The sequence below is a fragment of the Nerophis lumbriciformis genome, linkage group LG20, assembly GCF_033978685.3.
Source record: "Nerophis lumbriciformis linkage group LG20, RoL_Nlum_v2.1, whole genome shotgun sequence".
Lineage (NCBI taxonomy): Eukaryota > Metazoa > Chordata > Actinopteri > Syngnathiformes > Syngnathidae > Nerophis > Nerophis lumbriciformis.
The window spans coordinates 14,247,501-14,273,457 of NC_084567.2; the positions used below are offsets into that span (position 1 = coordinate 14,247,501).

General features: G+C 40.7%; 2 protein-coding genes across 3 annotated transcripts in view; both read left to right on the forward strand.

Annotated features, from left to right (window-relative positions):
• The window catches only part of shcbp1 (SHC SH2-domain binding protein 1), a 42,205-nt gene extending 32,634 nt beyond the window's left edge, over nt 1–9,571 (forward strand). For both annotated transcript variants that reach the window (XM_061981039.1, XM_061981041.1), the window contains exons 10-13: nt 509–627; nt 939–1,025; nt 8,773–8,917; nt 8,982–9,571. In XM_061981039.1, coding sequence (XP_061837023.1) covers nt 509–627; nt 939–1,025; nt 8,773–8,917; nt 8,982–9,178 — 548 coding nt within the window. In that variant the 3' untranslated portion in view covers nt 9,179–9,571. The remainder of the gene's footprint in view (nt 1–508; nt 628–938; nt 1,026–8,772; nt 8,918–8,981) is intronic.
• A 3,578-nt stretch (nt 9,572–13,149) lies between these two features.
• LOC133619780 (beta-1,3-galactosyltransferase 1-like) lies at nt 13,150–24,067 on the forward strand. Its single transcript, XM_061981042.1, has 2 exons — nt 13,150–13,285; nt 22,314–24,067. The coding sequence occupies exons 1-2, from the start codon at nt 13,230–13,232 to the stop codon at nt 23,383–23,385; spliced, it is 1,128 nt and encodes a 375-aa protein (XP_061837026.1). The 5' UTR covers nt 13,150–13,229; the 3' UTR covers nt 23,386–24,067.
• The last annotated feature ends 1,890 nt before the right edge of the window (nt 24,068–25,957 follow it).

The window sequence follows — 25,957 nt, forward strand, 5'->3', positions numbered from 1 at the left end:
AAGAATGCTGGTATGAGCTTTTAAACATAACCCGTTAACTGCTGCCAATCAAGTGGTGAATAAGATACTCTTTAGGGTTCATATGTTTGTAAATCTGACTGTGATGAAGTCAGTGCCTCACCAGCTATCAACCTCACCGCACGTCACTGGTGTATATATATATATATGTGTGTGTGTGTGTGTATAAATATACTGTATATATATATATACACATATATATTATATATATGTATATATACATATGTATATACATACATATATGCATATATGTGTGTATACATATATATATATACCGTATATATATATATATATGCATATATATAAATATATGCATATATATGCATATATGTGTGTATACATATATTTATGTATGTATGTGTATACGTTTATGTATGTATGTATGTATATATATGTATGTATGTATATATGCATGTATTTATAAATGTGTATGTATAGTTTTTTATATCAAACTTATTCAATTTTTGTTTTTATGTTTTTTTTGTACCAGGTGTGCGAAAGGGAAATCTGTCCATGGAGAATTGTGTCCTGCAGTGTGAGACGACCGGTGTTGTTGTCCAAACATCTGCTCAACTCGTGATGAAAATGTGTGATCTATACGGATCCAAGGTGACTGGTGTCAATCCCCCACACGCCCAATGAACGTTCCGTGTACCAATTTATTTTCCATACTTTGACGGGAAGTTCAATAGTACCTCGGTTTTCTTTCGTAATCCATTTTAAAAGGTCCAACGAAACCCGAATCGTTGTTCCAACGTTTGGCTGTATGATAACCAATATGGTCAAATGTACCGAGGCTAATTATTGCAAAGTGAATATGACAAAACTATTTTTTAGGTTTCGTGTTAAGGATAGAACTGGCCATCCAACAGTTTGGCACATCAATAACAGGTGTGTGACGTGCTGTGTCATCTCTGCAGGGGGCTGGTATTGAGATTTATCGTGGTAGCGTGTGCACTCTGCTTGGCAATGGCGTTCACCACTGCAAGGATGGGATTCTCATCAAGGTACGAACATGTTTGTGTCCTATCTGTACCTCACCGCCTAGCCCAGGGGTCGGCAACCTTTACCACTCAAAGAGCCATTTTGACCAGTTTCACAAATTAAAGAAGACAGTGGGAGCCACAAAACTCTGTTGAAATTTAAAATTAAATAACACTACATACAAAGTTGTTTTTTTTGCTTTGTGCTATGTATAAACCAGGGGTCTCAGACACACGGCCCACACCTTAATATGAAAATTGAATGTTACTGCGGCCCGCGAGTTTTATATGAATGGCGCTTGACAGCGTCATACTTGCCAACCCTCCCGATTTTTCCGGGAGACTACGAATAATTCAGGGCAACTATTCTCTCGAGCGTGCCGTGATGGTACTGCATTTAGCACCCTCTACAACCTGTACAAACAGCGTGCCGGCCCAGCCACAGGATGTATGAGGCTTCTGCTATAATGTTGTGTCGTTCGCGAACGATTCGTTCGAAAGAACGAATCTTTTGAGTGAACGTACTGAACCGAATCACTTCATGAACTGATTCGTTCCTTTCTCAGTTCAGTTGAGCTCCGCCCCGACCACGGCGGTATGAGTGGAACTGGCGCATTCTGTGACTCACTGAACCCTCGACGTCGGCGAACGACGCAGCCAGCTACTCATCATGGGGGCGGGGGGAGGGACTGAACGAACGATTCGTTCACCGCGGATTAACGACATGAATCACTCAGTGAACGACAGAATCAGGACTCCCGAACCTACTGACACAGAGAACTGACTGTGTCGCGGAGGAGGACGTCACATTGAGGCTCTCGTTCAGTCACTGCGCGTCATTCATTGGGTGCTGAGGGCTTGTGTCGTTCGCGAACTGACACACACTGAGATCTGCCGCTGGGGAAGCTGTTACTGACTGACTCATGATTCGCCGACCTGCACACCCGAACTGCTGCTGCAGAAGTGATTCAGGTTCACGTACTGAACTGTGCTGACTGTGGCGCTGTGTCAGTCACTCACTGCCTGGTGTACTGCATGCACAGAGCTGTGTAAGGACTCGCGTTCACCCTATTTGCTGCTTCTCCCCTTCTCCCGCGAATGTCTGCACTGTACTGTACTACGCGCCCCGCCCCCCCCCAGGTTCATGACTGGTGAGGCACTGACTTCATCACAGTCAGATTTACAAACATATGAACACTAAAGAGTATCTTATTCACCATTTGATTGGCAGCAGTTAACGGGTACCTACTCAGTGGCCTTGTGGTTAGAGTGTCCGCCCTGAGATCGGTAGGTTGTGGGTTCAAACCCCGGCCGAGTCATACCAAAGACTATAAAAATGGGACCCATTACCTCCCTGCTTGGCACTCAGTATCAAGGGTTGGAATTGGGGGTTAAATCACCAAAAATGATTCCCGGGCGCGGCCACCGCTGCTGCCCACTGCTCCCCTCACCTCCCAGGGGGTGATCAAGGGTGATGGGTTAAATGCAGAGAATAATTTCGCCACACCTAGTGTGTGTGTGACAATCATTGGTACTTTAACTTTTAACTTTTATGTTTAAAACGTCATACCAGCATTCTTCCCTGCTTGGCACTCAGCATCAAGGGTTGGAATTGGGGGTTAAATCACCAACAATTATTCCCGGGCGCGGCGCCGCTGCTGCCCACTGCTCCCCTCACATCCCAGGGGGTGATCCAGGGGATGGGTCCAATGCAGAGGACAAATTTCACCACACCAAGTGTGTGTGTGACAATCATTGGTACTTTAACTTAACTTTAACTTTACACATACAAACTGTAGCACACAAAAAAGCACATTTAATAAAAAAAAACGTTATTATGGTCTTACCTTTACTTATAAGTGCGGGAACAGTGGTGTTCGTGTTGGAGGAGTTGTGAATGAATGAAATATGAAGTCCGTGCTGCAGTCTGCAGGTGTACCTAATGTTGTGTCCCTGCAGTCGTTCACGGCTCCTCCGGCGCGAGCAATGTTGTTTTTGCACTTTTTGGCTTCTTGTTAAGTGACTTTTTGTGGGTGGATTCGGTCTTGCACGTGGAGGGTTTGGGTGTGGGCTTTGGTTGGTGTGGCGCTCCCGTCGGGGGGTGCAGTCTGCGGCGGAGGTGCAATAACCGGCACCAGGAGGCGGGATTACGCGAGCCTCACACAGTGCGTCTTCGCAGCAGTTTTATGATTGCTCAGCACAAGAAATACGTTACACACATACGGTACAGTTGTTGACAAAATACACTGTACATTATATACCTCAGCTAACTAAACTATGGAAATGTATAATATAATTCATATAGCAATACGGTCTCACTGCACAGCAGGCCAGCAGTTAGCCGAGTCCGCAATCCATGGTGAGGCACAATTGAGTGACGTGCCTCAACTGGCTGCTGATCACCGCACCGTCTCTTCTCAGTATTTGAACGGCAAATGTGAAAATTCAGCGATTTTGAATAAAATCTAAAACTGGTGAAGTTAAACGGAAAATAACTTTATAGTATAATCACTGGATACATATAACAATTTAATTAATTTTTTTTCTTTTTACATTTTTTTTCTTTCCATGATGGCAGGTGAGGCCCCGCACGTCACTGATATATATATATATATATATATATATATATATATATATTGTAGTAACAGACACCTTCATAACAATATGTAATATGTACAATATACACACTGCAAGTATATATATAATGTAGTAACAGACACCTTCATAACAATATGTAATATGTACAATATACACACTGCAAGTATATATATAATGTAGTAACGGACACCTTCATAACAAATGTAATATGTACAGTATACACACTAGAAGTATATACATAATGTAGTAACAGACAATATACACACCACAAGTATATATATAATGTAGTAAAAGACACCTTCATAACAATATGTAATATGTACAATATACACACTGCAAGTATATATATAATGTAGTAACAGACACCTTTATAACAATATGTAATATGTACAAAATATCACAGCAAGTATATATATAATGTAGTAACAGACATCTTCATAACAATATGTAATATGTACAATATACACACTGGCAGTATATACATAATGTAGTAATATGCACCTTTATAACAATATGTAATATGTACAATATACATACTGGAAGTATATATATAAAATGTAGTAACAGACACCTTAATAACAATATGTAATATGTACAATATACACACTGGAAGTGTATACATTATGTAGTAACAGACACCTTCATAACAATATGTAATATGAACAGTATACACTCTGCAAATATATATTTATATTGTAGTAACATACACCTTCATAACAATATGTAATATGTACAATATACACACTGGAAGTATATATATAAAATGTAGTAACAGACACCTACGTAACAATATGTAATATGTACAATATATAAACTGCAAGTATATATATAATGTAGTAACAGACACCATAACAATTTGTAATGTTTTATATACACACTGCAAGTATATATACAATGTAGTAACAGGCATCTTCATAACAATATGTACAATATACACACTGCAAGTACCGGTATATATATAATGTACTAACAGACACCTTCATAACTATATGTAATATGTACAATATTTACCCTATTTTGATAATTTTATACAAGACGACATACAGGAAACACACTAATACGTGTTCTTGGCCATATTTAGACAAATGTATGCGTTTAGAGAAAACAATGCCCAGAATCGTAGTTTTTAGTTGTTTATTCTGTAAACCAAAATCATAACTGCTCTCTTCATCTAAGATGTCCAACACAAATTTAAGAATACCCTTTAAGGTTAGTTGAGCTCATGAAAAGTTTTACTGCACATACCCATTACCAGCCGAGCTTCACGTCCGTGTTTAGATTACGGTTGAGTGCTTTAAAACCATAAAAATGTAGATTGTTACACAAACTTTTAGTAAGATGAAATAAAAGCTCAGCAGAAAGGAAAGACAGAGGCAGGATGTCTTAAATGTTATTTATTCTTGTTACGAGTCACAACGTCAAAAAATGTCGAAACATCTCCTGTCAAACCAATCACACACTTCCGGCTTCACAAAAGTGCTACGCCTCATACATTTTTATTCAACTACTCAACAAAAGTAGCTTTTGTCTATGATGTTTTGTAATGTAATATTTCTATCTAAATACATGTTTTCTGGCAGATTGAAAAAAAAAGTGTATATTGTTTTACAACCTCTTCTGGTTGATATTCCTCAATTAAGGAATGTTTAGGTAAAACAGAAATATATGACGACCATTAACTTGTACAACATGTAATGTACATAATATCAGAAGCATTTATTCAGGGACAAATATCACAGATTACACGAACAAACATATTTGATAATCAAAGCATGATCATAACAATCCACATTTTGTGTTATTAATGTGTGAAACTGTTATCTAAACATGGAGGTGTAGCTCCTCCTCTGAATGCAAGTGCTCCTACAGCAGGAATACAAATTCTGTATTCCTACAAAAATGTTTATAGTTTAAGTTAAGATAGCATTTTTTTTATTTCAGGCAAATTTATGCACTTCGCAACTTTTCTGTTACAGACTAAGAAACCTTGTTAATAAAGTTATTGATAATAAAGTATAGGTTGACGTTTTGTACATTGAAAGTTTGTTTTAAGTAAGGATAGGATTGCAGAGGTGTACAAACCCCGTTTCCATATGAGTTGGGAAATTGTGTTAGATGTAAATATAAACGGAATACAATGATTTACAAATTATTTTCAACCCATATTCAGTTGAATATGCTACAAAGACAACATATTTGATGTTCAAACTGATAAACTTTTTTTTTTTTTTGCAAATAATCATTAACTTTAGAATTTGATGCCAGCAACACGTGACAAAGAAGTTGGGAAAGGTGGCAATAAATACTGATAAAGTTGAGGAATGCTCATCAAACACTTATTTGGAACATCCCACAGGTGTGCAGGCTAATTGGGAACAGGTGGGTGCCATGATTGGGTATAAAAGCAGCTTCCATGAAATGCTCAGTCATTCACAAACAAGGATGGGGCGAGGGTCACCACTTTGTCAACAAATGCGTGAGCAAATTGTTGAACAGTTTAAGAAAAACCTTTCTCAACCAGCTATTGCAAGGAATTTAGGGATTTCACCATCTACGGTCCGTAATATCATCAAAGGGTTCAGAGAATATGGAGAAATCACTGCACGTAAGCTGCTAAGCCCGTGACCTTCGATCCCTCAGGCTGTACTGCATCAACAAGCGACATCAGTGTGTAAAAGATATCACCACATGGGCTGAGGAACACTTCAGAAACCCACTGTCAGTAACTACAGTTGGTCGCTACATCTGTAAGTGCAAGTTAAAACTCTCCTATGCAAGGCGAAAACCGTTTATCAACAACACCCAGAAACGCAGTCGGCTTCGCTGGGCCTGAGCTCATTTAAGATGGACTGATACAAAGTGGAAAAGTGTTCTGTGGTCTGACGAGTCCACATTTCAAATTGTTTTTGGAAACTGTGGACGTCGTGTCCTCCGGACCAAAGAGGAAAAGAACCATCCGGATTGTTATAGGCGCAAAGTTGAAAACCCAGCATCTGTGATGGTATGGGGGTGTATTAGTGCCCAAGACATGGGTAACTTACACATCTGCGAAGGCACCATTAATACTAAAAGGTACATACAGGTTTTGGAGCAACATATGTTGCCATCCAAGCAACGTTACCATGGACGCCCCTGCTTATTTCAGCAAGACAATGCCAAGCCACGTGTTACATCAACGTGGCTTCATAGTAAAAGAGTGCGGGTACTACTGGCCTGCCTGTAGTCCAGACCTGTCTCCCATTGAAAATGTGTGGCGCATTATGAAGCCTAAAATACCACAACGGAGACCCCCGGACTGTTGAACAACTTAAGCTGTACATCAAGCAAGAATGGGAAAGAATTCCACCTGAGAAGCTTAAAAAATGTGTCTCCTCAGTTCCCAAACGTTTACTGAGTGTTGTTAAATGGAAAGGCCATGTAACACAGTGGTGAACATGCCCTTTCCCAACTACTTTGGCACGTGTTGCAGCCATGAAATTCTAAGTTAATTATTATTTGCAAAAAAAAATAAAGTTTATGAGTTTATGACGGCGTGGCGCAGTGGAAGAATGGCCGTGCGCGACCCGAGGGTCCCTGGTTCAATCCCCACCTAGTACCAACCTCGTCATGTCCGTTGTGTCCTGAGCAAGACACTTCACCCTTGCTCCTGATGGGTGCTGGATAGCGCCTTGCATGGCAGCTCCCTCCATCAGTGTGTGAATGTGTGTGTGAATGGGTAAATGTGGAAGTAGTGTCAAAGCGCTTTGAGTACCTTGAAGGTAGAAAAGCGCTATACAAGTACAACCCATTTATCATTTATTTAGTTTGAACATCAAATATTTTGTCTTTGTAGTGCATTCAATTGAATATGCGTTGAAAAAGATTTGCAAATCATTGTATTCCGTTTATATTTACATCTAACACAATTCCCCAACTCATATGGAAACGGGGTTTGTACTTACAACACATTCATAGACAAAAGATAGTATTTGTAGACGAGGCAGAGAGTGGAGGGGCTCAGAAAATGTTTTCCTCTTCCTCAGGGGACGTGACAGAAGATCATTGAGAGGCACTGCTATAAAGTACTGCTATATTCCAGTTGCTAATTTGGATGGAGACGAAACACACAAGTCCTAAAAATAAATAATATATATATATTTTTTTACATACATTTTTGATTTTCTTGTATATATTAAGAATCGTTATAAATAAGCATTGCAATTAATTCAAAAATTAATTTTTTGACAAACACGCTGCAGGACTGCTTGTATCGCACATTATATCACACAATTAAACACTCTGCAGGACTGTTTGCATCGCACATTACATCACATGCAAGTAAACAGGCTGCAGGACTGCTTGCATCACACACAAGTAAACACGCTGCAGGACTGCTTGTATCGCACACGATATCACACACAAGTAAACATGCTGCAGGACTGCATGTATCGTACATGATATCACACAAACACTCTGCAGGACTGCTTGCATTGCACATGATATCACACGCAAGTAAACACTGCAGGATTGCTTGTATCGCACATTATATCATACACAAGTAAACAGGCTGCAGGACTGCTTGTATCGCACACGATATCACACACAAGTAAACACGCTGCAGGACTGCTTATATCGCACATGATATCACACGCAAGTAAACACTCTGCAGGACAGCTTGTATCGCACATGATATCACATGCAATTAAACACGCTGCAGGGCTGCTTATATCACCCATGATATTACATGCAAGTAAACACTCGGAGGACTGCTTGTATCGCACATGATATCACACTCAAGTAAACATTCTGCAAGACTGCTTGTATCGCACATGATATCACACTCAAGTAAACACACTGCAGGACTACTTGTATCGCACATGATATCACATACAAGTAAACACTCTGCAGGACTGCTTGTACTATTTGTGCTGATATCCAACAGATATCTGATATCAGTGTCTGATTGGGAGACCCCCTATTTGTTGTGCAGCTCATTAGGTGGAATAGAAAAAATGGTTATCATCCAGGAATTAGATGTTCTTTGTGTTTCGCATAGCGAGTTAGAAGCTTAAACATTGCTAATACTCAGAATATGTTTTTTGTGGCGCCTGTGATTTTGTCTGAATTAAAAAGGGTGACGTGCACTATCACGTGCAGGCCCCCCCTAATCCTTGCGGTCTCGAACCACCCCTAGGACTTTGCAGACGAGGCCAACGCCATGCCGTCCATCACCATGGAGAACAATGTCATCCACAACAACGAAGGCTACGGGGTGATCCTGGTCAAACCGTCGCCCAGTCAAAGCAGCAACGCGACCGTCGACACGCACGTCCCTGAAGGTAAAGCCCTGGCCGTCCTACCGACCTCAGATCAGGTGTCACATCAAATGTCTTCCTCTTCCAGGTGTTCCCACAACAAGCCAGACGACGGGCAGCTCTGACACTCCAGCCAAGTGGCCCGAGAAGAACCCTCACAGCCAATCACAGCCCAGCGTCAGCAAGCACAGCCTCGACCTGATCGCCCACAAGGTATTCGTCTCCAACCAGGGAAACCTGTTCCGACGTAACGGCGTCGCCGACTTTGGCACCTTTTTATACTAAGAAATCCGCAGAAATAAAATTTTAATTTGCAGTTCTACTTGGACTTTTTAGACGCCTGTCACCCCAAAGTCAATGAAAGACAACATGTCTTTAATGAAAGTGTCAAGTCTGCATTTTCATATAGAAACTATATTTTGTGTTTAAGGCTACGTTCACACTGCAGGGTCCGTTTTTTTTTTTGTCAAATCCGATCTTTTACCGTAGTCGTTCACATTACATAAAAAAAAAAGAGATGTCTAATGTGAACGCAGTCTGACCCACATGCGGACATGACACTGCAGTGTTCCATATATGTATTTATATATGTATGTATGTATGTATATGTATTTATATATGTGTATGTGTATATGTGTGTGTATATATGTATATATTTATATATATACATATATGCACACACACATATATATATATATATATATATATATATATATATATATATATATATATATATATATATATATATATATATAAATATTTGGTATATAGCATACACTTGTTGTTTCTTTTTCGTGGCCATAACTTGTTTTTCCGAACAGAATGCATCAAGTGGCAGACAATCAGATGAATCTAAACAAAAAAAAACATTTTAATAGCCTCTCTGAAGTTCTTCGAAACAAATGATGATAATTTTTCTTGGCGAACAACTATTTGATTGACCCATGTATATGTATTTATTATTCCTCTATTAAGTGCAAAATGGTGCCTTACTTTATGTCAAATTAAATCTTAAGTTACACAACACCTTTGTCAAGAGTTGTTTGTCCTGGATCACAAATACCAACATTTTCACTTTTTTTCACTACCAAAAACATTTTCATTGAGTGTAACAATAATTTAACTATATGATATAACAATAAATGTCACCATTTTAACAATATATTACAAAAATAGGTTTACCAATACAATATAACAATATAATAAGTTCACCTTCATAGCAATATTTAGCTCACAGTAGATTGTTGCTTGGTAGTTTTATTTAAAAAAAAATGTTTTTGGTCATAAAAAAATACAATCATGTGTGCTTACGGACTGTATCCCTGCAGACTGTATTGATCTATATTGATATATAATGTAGGAACCAGAATATTAATAACAGAAAGAAACAACCTTTTTGTGTGAATGAGTGTAAATGGGGGAGGGAGGTTTTTTGGGTTGGTGTACTAATTGTAAGTGTATCTTGTGTTTTTTATGTTGATTTAATAAAAAATAAAAAAATGTTTTATTTTTTTTATTTTATTTCTTGTGCGGCCCGGTACCAATTGATCCACGAAGCGGTACCGGGCCGCGGCCCGGTGGTTGAGGACCACTGATCTACCGTATTTTCCTGACTATAGAGCGCACCGGTATATAAGCTGCACCCACTCAATTTTAGCCGCACCGAACTATAAGCCGCAGATATATACGTTGTGGAATGTGTTATTTACGCATAAATATTTTGTAAATATTTATTTTAGGGCTGTCAAAGCTGTAAGTTCCTTTAACGGCCATCTTTTTTTGTTAACACGCGATGAGCGTTTTTGACCCTCGGCCAGTTCCGTAGCTTGGGGAAATGTGTAATGGCTTCCAGTTACTGTTGAGCCACAAGCTGGAAAATAGCTAACTGAACTGCACAAAGAAAAGGGGACCTGTTGGAAATCAAACTACCATTTTCACAAAAATTCACGGAACTCCCGGTTTTCCAAAGCCCTGTTTTTCACCTCTTGCTAGACATTTATTAACCATTTTTGACCATTCCACCTTCTGAACATTTCTCTTAGTTCGGACAACAAAAGTTATCTTTTTTTCCCCGTTTAAATTCCAGATTTTCCCGAAACTCCAGGAATTCCGAAACACCCGTTCTCAATTCAAACTGTCACTACATCAACATTTTACAACCGATTCCAAAATTTCCAACGCCCACCCATTCATATCATCTAGGTCAGTGGCTCTTAACCTTGTTGGAGGTACCGAACCCCACCTGTTTCATATGCGCATTCATCGAACCCTTCTTTCGTGAAAAATAAAATGTTTTTTTTTTTTTTTTTCAATTTCAAGACAAAGTTGTATGTTTTTGGTAACACTCTAGTATGGGGAACATATTCACCAATAATTAGTTGCTTATTAAAGTAACAAAGACTTAATTTAGAGTTATTTGGACACTCGGGGAACATATAAGGGTTAGGTTTAGGGTTACTAATAAGCAATAATTCTGAGGTTATTGAGGGAAGACTCTTAGTTAATGGCTTACTGGTTGTATAATAAGGCCATGCGGAATAAGGCATCAATAAGTACTTACTAATGACTAATTAAGAGCCAATATGTTACTAATTTGCATGTTAATAAGCATCTAATTAATGGTGAATATGTGTTCCCCATACTAAAGTGTTACCATGTTTTTGTACTGGTGCACAAAATTAACCGTGCATGAACACCACCTTGTTCAAAGAACAAAACCAACACAGTGCATGAACTCACAACATATTACACACCTGCAAATCAGATGGAAAATTAGAGGGAACATTGTTTGGGGGTATCCATACTGTTGCGTTTTGGACCAGTTGTTCCTCCCAGGAAATTCAAGTCACAAGTCGCTCCCAAGCTCTTTACGACACTCAAAGCTGAGTAGAAAAACCACCAGAGACAGAATAGGTATTTTGTAATATATTTGCAAAGCTTTGCATATACATTGAGACCAGTCCAGCATAGAACATTCAATCGCGCCGCCAAGATGGTCTGCCCCCCACCCCCCCACCACCACCCCCCACCCCCCGACAAACCCTCTCCCCTCTTAAGTCTCTCTTCCTCCCACCCTGGCAGTCATGTCTCTCCAGCCAAAACAAATGCCCATTATCTCTCTTTCTAACATTCCTCATTCAAGGTTAAGCACACAGTTTTGCAGACAACCAAAAGACCACAATTGGAAGAAAAACACTAGCTGTTTTGTAATATGATTATGAAATAAAAAGAAGTAACACTTAAATTCGGATATATGTAAATATCTGCCTCCGACAATACCATGCCGATAGAGAGACGTTTTTATTTACACGATGAGTTGGGTGTGTCTTGACCTCCGCGGCGGAAGCTCCACCGAACCCGAGGCCGACTTACCGAACCCCTAAGGTTCGCTCGAACCCAGGTTAAGAACCACTGATCTAGGACAATGGCGCTAGTATCAGTATTTTCAGAAATTCACGTTTTTTCCCGAAATTTACAGGAAAATCCCATTCAAATGAATGGACATATTCACAATTATGAACAATGTCCTAAATTCTCAAAATGTTGTACCATTCCGACCTCTCAACCATCCACCCGAACTACTCTTCCGATATATCGAACGCAAAACATGTTTCCCAACATTCCCTGATTACCAGGAATTTCCCCCCATTGAAAATGAATGGGCAGTATACAAACCTATCCATATCCCACCTTTCTCAACCGATTGGAACCGTTCCAACATCCACACACTCCACTCACCCTGGACATTCAAGCATTTCAAGTTCTAGCATTTCAAGTTTTAGTAATACGTATGTTGCGTAAATAAACTGTAAATGTCACCGCATTAATCATAATTTTTGCGCTAAAGAAACTCTGACTTTAGCTCCAGACTTATCCTGTTTGTTATTGTCATTACTGCCACAAGTGGTGGAAAAGTGTATTATAAGCGAGTGCCACAGCTGAGAAATAGGTATTGTTTTGCGGCCCTACAACGAGGTAGGAAACACTGCTGTGAACTGTGCAGGCAGAACACACACACACCTTTGTATGCTCTTCATGTCGGCCATCAAACAATATTTGACATGCATGGACTTGCTTCACTCTTCCTTGGAGCTGTTCGCAGGAAAAGGCAACAAACGGCTGCGCTGAGGAGGGACGTCTCCAAGCGGGTGTACTTTTGGATGCCGATTGGCCGCTGAGTCGAGACAGGAGAGGCGGAGCTAACAGGTGTGGCTCCTCTACGGGTTAAGGAAGCGCCTGACTGCCTTTGGACTCCGTTAGTCCGGTTTAGCATCAGCAGCGCATCGCCTTCTCCCCAGCGAGGTGAAATACTTGGGACTTTGTAGCCGAGCTCCAAATGGATCATGACTTTGACGGTGACAAGATGGCGGATATGCAGGAGCGCTGCCAGGGGTGAGTGTTTAAAGTGGCTTTTATTGCTCCTGCGTGCTAACACGTGCTAGAAAGACGGTGGACTAACCCGTATCACACATATTTGAGGAAAAAACAAGTTTGCCAAGTCAAATCTAATTTAAAAAACAGAAAACACCCCAAACTTACAGCAAACACAATTAAATGTAATCATTGATCAAAGAAATCAGATCATCAATGATCAATTCTGCTCAAATGATGTGCCGATGCAACTTTTTCACTTCTATCATGATATCAGTATTGAAGCCTTGAGAAATGACCGATACTGATAATGATCGGATACCTTTTACACCAAATAGCACCTGAGAAAAGACTCGGCTCTCCAAGTACCACCATAATGACAACATTCAACTATAGTAGCGTAGGAGACCTAAGTATTCATTGTAGTCTATCCCAATAACAAACCCTATGTAACAAAATAAATAAAAGACTGCATAAATAGGAAAAAGCAGGCCTTTAGAAGTAAAGACAGAGCAGGACTGTCAGTTGTCCAAAAAGAACTCAAACAACTTCTCACTAATGCAAGAGAACAACATAGGCAAACAATGGAACATAATCTCCAAATGTCAAATACAAAAAAACTTTGGGACACAATGAAATCAGTCACTAATATGAACCCTGCAAAGAAACAAATCATCACCCTGGATGAGCAGCAAAAATCAAATGAGCTAAATGACTTTTATTTGAGATTCGACCGTCAAAACTTCTCTCAGGAGTGTGACAGTGTTTTGCAGTCCCTGCCAGACACTGATGACACCTGCTGCCTGGAAGTCGACCCGACCAGCATCCGCCGTCTCTTTAGTAGAGTACGTACGGGCAAGGCCGCAGACCCTGACGGCCTCCCAGCTTTTTTGCTCAAAAGCTGTGCAGAGGAACTAACTACAGCATGGTGTCCAATATTCCAACAGTCACTTAACACTCACACTGTTCCAGCTCTGTGGAAGAAGTCAATTATAACTCCAGTGCCTAAAAAGCCCGGTGTCACAGTAAACAATGACTTTCGTCCTGTAGCTCTCACTTCGATTCATGAAGGATGTCAAGCCAAATTTAGATGTGTACCAGTTTGCGTACAAGCAGGAATGCAGTACTGATGATGCATTCCTTTGCACCTTGCACTTTATCTCCAAGAACCTTGAGAACACAAAAGCTTATGCTAGAATTTTATTTGTTGATTTCAACTAAGCTTTTAATACAGTGCAAATTCACATACTCTTGGAGACGCTCAAAGACATGGGTGTAAACTCCACCTTGATCAAATGGTTCCACTCTTTTTTAAACAAACAGAACACAGCAAGTGAAGGTCAACAGAACACTGTCAGACACCAAACACTGCAACACAGGCGTCCCACAGGGTTGCGTTGTATCACCAACACTGTTTACATTGTACACCAATGATTGTAGGACTGTGCACCCTAACAATTATATGGTGAAATTTGCGGACGATACCGTGCTCCTAAGCCTTCTACACAAGGATACGGACCCCTCTGTGTACCAAGACGAGATAGACCTATTTATTAGGTGGTGTGATACCAACCATCTTATTCTAAATGTGACCAAGACACAGGAAATGGTTTTGGATCCGAGGAAAGTGACTGACCATGAGCCAGTGGTCATCAAAAATCTGGAAATCACCTATTTAGGGGTTCATATTGATAATCTTCTCTGCTGAAAGACACATATTGACAAAATGTGCAATAGACTGCAACAGAGGCTATATTTTTTGCGAAGATTAAGATTGTACGGCGTAAGCAGCCACATCATGATGATTTTCTACCGTGCCATTGTAGAGAGCATCATTAGATACGGGATCACCTCATGGTTTGGCAACCTAACCGTTAAGCTAAAAAGCAAACTGGCCGGCATGCATAAAACGGCAATGAAAATCGTAGGGAGGAAAGAATATGAGCCTATACAGAGCATCTATGAGCAGGCAGCTAGGAAAAAAGCTAAGAAAATTATTTCCAACTCACAACATCCACTCTTCCCTGAATATGGAACCCTGCCATCAGGGAGAAGACTCCGGGTCCCACTATGCAAATCTAACCGCCTTAAATTGTCATTTGTCCCAGCCTCCATTAAGCTCACCAACAATGTGCAATAGAATGTCAATACATAGGTTAGCACACAGCACTTTAGCACATAGCACTTTAGAACTAAGCACTTTATCCATGAGCTCTAGTGCAATGCACAATGGTACTTTATCTTTATCTCCATACTGTAGATTTTATGCCTACATCAAAGTGCCACCAATGTCTATCAAGCTCCATGTTCTGATGTTTAAAGGGGAACATTATCACAATTTCAGAATGGTTAAAACCATTAAAAATCAGTTCCCAGTGGCTTATTATATTTTTCGAAGTTTTTTTCAAAATTTTACCCATCACGCAATATCTCTAAAAAAAAAGCTTCTAAGTGCCTGATTTTAACCATCGTTATAAACACCCGTCCATTTTCCTGTGACGTCACATAGTGAAGCCAACACAAACAAACATGGCGGAAAGAACAGCAAGCTATAGCGACATTAGCTCGGATTCAGACTCGGATTTCAGCGGCTTAAGCGATTCAACAGATTACGCATGTATTGAAACGGATGGTTGTAGTGTGGAGGCAGGTAGCGAAAACGAAATTGAAGAAGAAACTGAAGCTATTGAGCCATATCGGTTTGAACCGTATGCAAGCGAAACCGACACGACAGCCAGCGACACGGGAGAAAGCGAGGACGAATTCGGCGATCGCCTTCTAACCAATGATTGGTATGTGTTTGTTTGGCATTAAAGGAAACTAACAACTATGAACTAGGTTTACAGCATATGAAATACATTTGGCAACAACATGCACTTTGAGAGTGCAGACAGCCCAATTTTCATCAATTAATATATTCTGTAGACATACCCTCATCCGCGCTCTTTTCCTGAAAGCTAATCTGTCCAGTTTTGGAGTTGATGTCAGCAGGCCAGGGAAGCTAGGGTCAATAGGGGGTTTAGCTCGCTCGTCTGCGGGAACAAACTGCCGCCATTGCTTGCCGTGCTACCGAGGACCTTTGTCCCTGAATTGCTCACACACTCCGGCAGATTCAATGGGGTCTGGCGGCAGATTTCTTTGACTTTATCGTTGGAAATGCATCTGCTTTGAATGTTGCAGGATATCCACACATTCTTGCCATCTCTGTCGTAGCATAGCTTTCGTCGGTAAAGTGTGCGGAACAAACGTCCAATTTCTTGCCACTTTCGCATCTTTGGGCCACTGGTGCAACTTGAATCCGTCCCTGTTAGTGTTGTTACACCCTCCGACAACACACCGACGAGGCATGATGTCTCCAAGGTACGGAAAACAGTCGAAAAAACGGAAAATAACAGAGCTGAATTGACTCAGTGTTTGAGAAAATGGCGGATTGCTTCCCGATGTGACGCCACGTTGTGACGTCATCGCTCCGAGAGCGAATATTAGAAAGGCGTTTAATTCGCCAAAATTCACCCATTTAGAGTTCGGAAATCGGTTAAAAAAATATATGGTCTTTTTTCTGCAACATCAAGGTATATATTGACGCTTACATAGGTCTGGTGATAATGTTCCCCTTTAAATGTTAGTTGTCTGGTTGTGTTTGTGTCTGTGCTTGTGTTTTTGTTCTGTTGTTTTTGTGTATGTTAAGAAAGCAATGATGCACTGTGCCCAAGACAAATTTCCCCGTGGGGACAATAAAGTTGAACCTTCAACCTTGAACCTTGAAGTACCACCATAATGACAACATTCAACTATAGTAGCGTAGTAGGCCAAAGTATTCATCAAGTATCACCATAATGACAACATTGAACTATAGTAGCGTAGTAGGCCTAAGTATTCATCAAGTTCCACCATAATGACAACATTCAACTATAGTAGCGTAGTAGGCCTAAGTATTCATCAAGTACCACCATAATGACAACATTCAACTATAGTAGCGTAGTAGACCTAAGTATTTATCAAGTATCACCATAATGACAACATTGAACTATAGTAGCGTAGTAGACCTAAGTATTCATCAAGTACCACCATAATGACAATATTCAAATACAAATCTCAGTCAGTTCAGTTTTAGACCATTTTAGACCCATTTCTAAGCTGCCTTTCCTCTCAAAGATCTTGGAGAAGATTGTTTTTACCCAGTTAAACACTTTTTTAGAGGACTGTGATATTTTAGAAACCCCTCCATAGTACCGAGTCAGCTTCGAGCAACAGATTTAGGTGATCAAGTGATTTTAGTTTTACTCGATCTAACAGCAGCCTTTGATACGGTGGACCATAATATTTTAATTAGCCGCCTACAGCATCAAGTGGGCATGTGTGGTACTGCTTTGAGTTGGCTGAAGTCATATTTGACTAACAGAATATTCTCTGTAAATGTTGATGGTTCTGAATCCTCTGTTGCTCCCTTGATATGTGGGGTCCCACAGGGCTCAGTTTTAGGACCACTGCTGTTTTCTATTTATGTACTTCCCCTGGGCTCAATCCTAAGAAGGCATGATATTTATTTTCATTGTTATGCTGATGACACACAAATGTATTTTCCGTTATAAAGAGAACTCATGCCTCTTCAATGCAGCCACTGCTTGCTTGTCTTGATGATATCAAGGCCTGGATGGCCCTACATTTCTTAAATTTTAATGAAAAGAAGACAGAAGTAATAGTGTTTGGACCTAGTGGTACCTGTTAGGGGTATAACGGTACACAAAAATTTCGGTTCGGTACGTACCTCGGTTTAGAGGTCACGGTTAGGTTCTATTTCGGTACAGTACGAAAACAACAAAATATACATTTTTGGGTTATTTATTTACCAAATTTGTAAACAATGGCGTTATCCTTTTAACATTGGGAACACTTTAATAATTCTGCCCACGTTAATCAACATTAAACTGCCTCAAGTTGTTGCTCGGATTAAATACAATGACAAAACTTTTCTTCTACATATAAAAAGTGCAACATTAAACAGTTTCAAGTCAACTCATCATGCTTAATTTATTACAGCATTTGGGAAGCCTGTAGTTGATTTTTATTATGTAAATGTTATATCTTTATCAACATGTGATAGCAGGGACCCTGCCATTCAAAACTAGGCTGCTGCATTTCTAATGATTAATGTAACTATAGCTGAAAAAATGGTAAAATAGCAATAGGAGAGACTATTCATCCCTGAACACCATGGAGTTCATGTAGGCTTAATGATTCAGTTACATTATTATATCAACTATCAGAGAGAGAAACTCTTCATTTTACATAATGTCCTGTTTTGCTGCTTCAACACAGCTCAATCAACACAGAAAAAGGTAAAGTGAAATAACAGACAGACAGGGCTTTGCTGTCCGTAATACACGCACGCACGCACACACCGCAAAATGAGCTAACGTTACGCTAAAAGCAAATTAGCCTTCACCTCAAGCCAGGACTGCGAGCGAGCTGAACTGACTTTTATATTTCGAAAAGGTCAACGGGCTCATGGTGATGTTACTAAAAGTTGACTGGGAGGTGTTTATTATAATTTGGGGAGAGTCCGCTTCCTGATGCTTACCTGCTAAACGCTAAGCACTGACTACATGCGCTCTGAATACGCACTGCTGATTAGTCTGTTTGTAACCAATCAGATGGTTGTGTGGGTGGGACAATGCTGGGTGCTGTGTAGAGGACTGACAGAGGCAGAAGGAAGCGGAGGCGGCTACTTAATATGTTCGTGTGGAAACTTGTTCGGTACACCCCCGAACCGAACCGAAGCCCCCGTACCAAAACGGTTCAATACAAATACACGTACCGTTACACCCCTAGTACCTGTGAGTTCCCCCCTGTTGACTTTGGCCCCTTGGCTTTGCACGTTAAGCCCATGATCACCAACCTGGGCTTTGGTATTGACAGTGATTTTAAATTGGAACGTCAGATTGGCACAGTGGTGAAAGACAGCTTTTTTTATTTACGTCAGCTGGCCAAGGTTAAAAATCTTCTTTCTAGGCAACAGTTTGAGACAGTAATCCATGCCTTTATCACATCTCGGCTGGATTACTGTAACTCTTTGCATTTTGGAATTAGTCAATCCTCCCTCTCACGTCTGCAGCTGGTCCAAAATGCAGCTGCCCGACTTTTAACAAACACAAGAAAAAGAGAGCACATTACTCCTGTTTTAGCCTCCCTCCACATCTTTACGTGGTCTTGCCCCACCTTACCTCTCTGAGCTGCTCCACCTCTATGCTCCCACCCGGTCCCTCAGGTCAGCCGATCAGCTGATCCTGGAGGTACCCAAATCAAAGCGCAAGCTTCGAGGGGACAGAGCCTTCTCTGTTACGGGACCCCAAACTCTGGAACCATCCCCCTCTCCATGTGAGACAGGCCCCCTCTTTGGCTACTTTTAAGACCCTTCTTAAAACCCATTTTTATTCACTGGCTTTTAACCATGAGACTTCAAGCATGAGACTTTAAACTGTTTTTAACTTTTTAACTGCTTTTTATCTAACAAATTGTTCTTAGGATAATTTGTATTTGCTTTTTCAATGTGTATTTTACTTCTGTTTTAAATGTTATTTTTTAATGACAACATTCAACTATAGTAGCATAGTAGACCTAAGTATTCATCAAGTACCACCATAATGACAACGTTCAAATATAGTAGCATAGTAGACCTAAGTATTCATCAAGTACCACCATAATGACAACATTGAAATACAGCAGCGTAGTAGACCTAGTATTCATTAAGTGCCACTATATTGACAACATTTAACTATAGTAGCGTAGTAAACCTAAGTATTCATCAAGTACCACCATAATGACAACATTCAACTATAATAGCATAGTAGACCCAAGTATTTATCAAGTACCACCATATTGAAAATATTCAACTATAGTAGCGTAGTAGACCTAAGTAGTTATCAAGTACCACCATAATGACAACATTCAAATATAGTAGCATAGTAGACCTAAGTATTCATCAAGTACCACCATAATGACAACATTCAAATATACTAGTTATTCATCAAGTACCACCATAATGACAACATTCAACTACAGTAGTGTAGTAGACCTAAATATTCATCAAGTACCACCATAATGACAACATTCAACTATAGTGGCGTAGTAGACCTAAGTGTTCATCAAGTACCTCCATAATGACAACATTCAACTATAGTAGCATAGTAGACCTAAGTATTCATCAAGTACCACCATAATGACAACATTCAAATACAGCAGCATAGTAGACCTAAGTATTCATTAAGTGCCACTATATTGACAACATTTAACTATAGTAACGTAGTAGGCCTAAGTATTCATCAAGTACCACCATAATGACAACATTCAACTATAGTAGCATAGTAGACCTAAGTGTTCATAAAGTACCACCATAATGACAACATTCAACTACAGTAGTGTAGTAGACCTAAATATCCATCAAGTACCACCATAATGACAACATTCAACTATAGTGGCGTAGTAGACCTAAGTGTTCATCAAGTACCTCCATAATGACAACATTCAACTATAGTAGCATAGTAGACCTAAGTATTCATCAAGTGCCACCATAATGACAACATTCAAATATAGTAGCATAGTATACCTAAGTATTCATCAAGTACCACCATAATGACAACATTCAACTATAATAGCATAGTACACCTAAGTATTTATCAAGTACCACCATATTGAAAATATTCAACTATAGTAGCGTAGTAGACCTAAGTAGTTATCAAGTACCACCATAATGACAACATACAAATATAGTAGCATAGTAGACCTAAGTATTCATCAAGTACCACCATAATGAAAACATTCAACTATAGTAGCGTAGTAGGCCTAAGTATTCATCAAGTACCACCATAATGACAACATTCAAATACAGTAGCATAGTAGGCCAAAGTATTCATCAAGTACCACCACAATGACATCATTCAAATACAGTAGCGTTACGTAGTAGGCCTAAGTATTCATCAAGTACCACCATAATGACCACATTCAAATATAGTAGCGTAGTAGGCCTAAGTTTTCAATAAGTATCACCATAATGACAACATTCAAATACAGCAGTGTAGTAGACCTAAGTATCCAAGTACCACCATGATGAAAACATTTAAATATAGTAGTGTAGTAGGCCTAAGTATTCATCAAGTACCACCATAACGACAACATTCAAATATAGTAGTGTAGTAGGCCTAAGTATTTATGACAACATTCAAATACAGTAGTGTAGTAGGCCTAAGTATTCATCAAATACAGTAGCGTAGTAGGCAGGACTCGTTGCAGGACTGCTTGTATCGCACATATCACAAAGTAAACACAGCACGACTGCTTGAATCACACAGGATATCACACACAAGTAAACATTCTGCAGGACCGCTTGTATCGCACATGATATCACACACAAGTAAACACCATGCTAGACTGCTTGTATCGCACATGATGTCTTACACAATTTATCCTAGAAAAGAAAACACCAAGACTCAAAATTATCCAAAAGTTGCGTTCACGTGATCGTTGAACACCTCCAAGTCTTTCGAGTTGCACTCTTCCTTGGGAACAAACGACGGAAGCTTTAAAAACCGTCTTTTGAAACCCAGAAATAGAAACAGATTTGAAGTTAATTTGAGTCATGCAGCTTCATTCGCTACCCAGAATGCAACACTGGATCCCCCTGGCCCATCCCCTGCTTAAGATCCTCCCAGGGCTCGAACCCAGGTCCTCCGAATGAGAGCTCAAGCTTACAGCTTGGTGCCGTGACCCGGATCAGAGTGAGGTTGAGGGGAGTTGTTCATGGAGCAGCTGCGCCACGTGTTCCTTGGTGGACTTCACCCGACTTCACAACTTGGGCTTTTGGCTCCAGGCCTGGCGCTCTCGACTCTCATTTGGAGGACCCAGGTTCGATCCCCGGGCGGTATGGAAGCAGGGGGCTGGACCAGGCGGGTTACATGGGGGCCGTGACGCGGATTAGATTGAGGTCTAAGGGGGTTAGTATGACACCTCATAGTCCATGGAGGATCTAACTAATGTCCTTTCAACTCTGCAGACCAGCAGCGCCGCACAGGAGATCTTTGAGTGGTCGACGCTGCTACTTTCTGTTCGCCGTTCTGGCGCTTTCCACGCTTTTGTTTTGCTGCAGCAGAACTTTGGAGGATGTAGCATCCTACAGGACACCTCAGTTATGGATGCGGTACCCTGCAAGCACGTGGTGGACTCCGTGGAGAAGTCTGATTGGTGACAACATCGCCCTTCCGGAGGTTTCTTTCACAGTTCCTCCAGGCCTGAGTCCGTACATCGTGGCGTACCCCCATCCATATCGCTTCATTCTCAATCAGGAAAAGAAGTGTGAGGAGCAGAAACCTTTTGTGGCCCTGGTGGTTCCTGTGGCGCCGCACAACCGCCAACACCGCGACATCATCCGCCGGACCTGGGGTGGCCAGACGCTGGTGTCGGGCAAGGTGGTGACCCTCTTCTTCCTGCTGGGGCTTCACACCGGAGAAGCGCTGCCGAATATTGAAGAACATCTGCGGCAAGAGAGCGCAGAGCACCAGGACCTTATCCAAAGTGACTTTGAGGACTGCTACATGAACCTGACCATCAAAACCATGGTGATGCTGGAGTGGCTGGACTCTTACTGCTCGGACGCCTCGTACGCCATGAAGATCGACTCTGACATGTTCCTCAATGTGCCAAATCTCATTCGGATGTTGTCCGACGCTCCCAAGACCAACTACATGACTGGACTTGTGGAGAGTGAAGCAGCAGTCCGAAGAGATCCCAGCTCCAAGTGGTATCTCCCGGTGGAAATTTACCCAAATGCGCTGTACCCGAGCTACGCTTTGGGTCTGGGCTACGTCGTGTCCTTGGATCTGCCCAGAAAGCTTGTGGAGGCCTCCAGACACGTCAGAGCCATTTACATCGAGGACGTGTACTTGGGCTTGTGCATGGAGTACCTGAACATCCCTCCCACACACCCTCCAAAGTGGGATGACTTCCAGGTTTTACCTGCGCCGTACGAGCGCTGTTTTTATTCCAGACTCGTTGCCACCACCTTGGACCAAAACACTGATCTTGTGGGACTTTGGAAAGACTTGAATCAGGCTGGGAAGTCCTGCTGATCTGAGCAAGTATTATGTTGTCTTTGCAGTTTTTATGTCACTTGTCCTGTCCTCAGCAGACTTTGGACCAAAGGCCGACTACCCGTCGGACTGGTTGCCTACAACAGGACTACACACCAAATTGGTTTCCAGAAAGCTAAGGACTAGATACTGATACACTGGACATGGCAATGTGGGAGTCCAGTCCAGGTCTTCATCCATGTCATGTCATAAAGGAGTGGTCCATGACTTAGACTGGTATCGTTCCAGGGATTATCCTTGGCCATCTGGTATTATTTCCATGCAGGAGAGGGGCCAAAAAAAAGAGAAGCGGCAGATCAACTGGTCTAAAACAGAGTCTATTTAAAAGCTAGAGTATATGCATACGTTTTAAGGAGGAACTTAAATGCTTCTACTGAGGTAACACCTCTAACTGTTACTGGGAGAACATTCCAGAGTACTGGAGCCTGAATAGAAAACACTCTCGAGTTTGTGCTTTTTTCGGCCCCGGGAATCCATAATAAGCCGGGGTTCTTAGAACGCAGATTTCTGCACGGAAGGTAGTGTACAATACAATCAGCAAGGTAGGATGGAGCTAGAACCTTTAGTATTTTATACACAAGTGATAAAACATTGAAGTTGCATCTTAAGTGTACTGAGAGCCAGTGCAGGTATACAGTATGTATGTACAGTATATGTATATATACATATATATATATATATATATATATATATATATATATATATATATATATATATATATATATACAGTGTTTCCCACAGGACAGGCATCTATTTGTGGTGGTGTGGTCGGGGGGCGGGGGGTGGTGGCGGCGGCGGCAGCGGCGATGACCAAGAAGAACGCGGAGTTGGAATATAATTACAACATTTTATGTACATATTTATATACAGATTTGAACAATTAGTGATTCACTGAAATATATTTATTAATTGTGGTTCTTACAAAAAATATATCTTATAAAATATAAAAGCTAAAATGTCTCTTAAAGCTCTGCCCCTTTAATTAGTGAATACTAAATAATTTAACGTTAGCCTACTACTACAACCATATTATTTACCAGCAACATGAAGTGAAACAGAGGCAGAGGTGTCCTGCCACAGTCAGTCAACCTCCTCCTCCTCCTCCTGCTGCTGCTGAACAGGTCGCACCTGTGGTCCGGACTGTAGGCCTACCTCCTCTCCAAGTCGAGCCCTTTTCGGCCGTTGAAAATATTTTTCTATACTCATCTGTGTGAAGGAGTGAACATCCAACATTAGAGTTTATTACTAACGAGCAAAAGCGCTCTATGTACAGTGCCGTCTAACCTTAAGCGGCAGCAGCTCAACACATGCAGGGTTCAACGTTAAGGTTTTTTTCTACTTGCCTGACTTCTCAAATCTACTTGCCCCAATATTTTTACTTGTCCTGCCTAGGTTTTTTTCTGGCTGTGTAGTGCTCATGGCTTATATCTTACTAAAATTCTTCCCGTTGACTATTTACAACACTACACAGTAATTATTATTATTATTATTATCTATAATTACATTTAAATGGCATTGCATACATGTAAAATTAAATGCTATTTCACATTATTTGACCAGTAGCAGTTACACCCATCTGAACAGGTCAGCCACCTGTTTAAAGCCCGATCACAGTTGAAATCTTGAAATGAAGGGCCTTTAATGGCCAAAACATTAACCTGGACAACATTTTAACAGCTGGTTGGCTCAGATTTTATTCTTTTCATTGCATTCACATGCTGCAGTGGACAGTGGACAATTTAGCTTCAGTCCATGTGTGTTTATTGACAACAGGGCTATAACCTGGACACGTTAGCTCGTCGGTGAAACGCTCGGTGAAATCGCGGATTAACGTTAAATATATGACGAGCCGCGAGCGATGCAGCTATAACCTATCTACCTATAACACCTGTAAAAATGAAGCAATGCTACCACGCTAGCAAGCGTTAGCTAGCCGGCTATGAGCCACCAAGCTGCTAACTATCGCCAAAAGGCACCATTTAAGTTTTTTTCCCCATGGCATCCTGGATCAAGGCTTTCAGCAGCTTTTGGACATTTGAGGTAGAAACGTAGGAAGCGCCATCATTATGAAAAGTAACCGGCGAGTATTTTGATCCCGTCCGTCCGTCCATCTTCTTCTTCTTCTTCTTCTGGCCCACCAGGTGAATTAAGTGCTATTGGCGGAGTTACAATGCATAGTAGGCTACCGCCACCTACTGCACCGGAGGTGTAACTACAAGCAACATTCACAGACAGTCCCATTGCTTTTATGAGCGGTCGAGCGAGTCAAAAGCCGAAAAATCCATTTGTGGCGGACGTAATTCTTTCGTGGCGGGCCGCCACAAATAAATGAATGTGTGGGAAACACTGATATATGTATACGTGTGTATGTAAGTGTATATGTGTATGTATGTGTGCATACATATATATATATATATATATATATATATATATATATATATATATATATATATATATATATATATATATGTGTATGTATGTTTGTGTATATATATAGTATATGTATCTATGTGTGTGTGTGTGTGTGTATATGTATATATATATGTGTGTA

Coding starts and splice junctions, on each gene's coding strand:
- LOC133619780 (XM_061981042.1), top strand. CDS start 13,230: ATGGATCATGACTTTGACGGTGACAAGATGGCGGATATGCAGGAGCGC. Junction 13,286..22,313: donor ATGCAGGAGCGCTGCCAGGG/GTGAGTGTTTAA, acceptor TCAACTCTGCAG/ACCAGCAGCGCCGCACAGGA.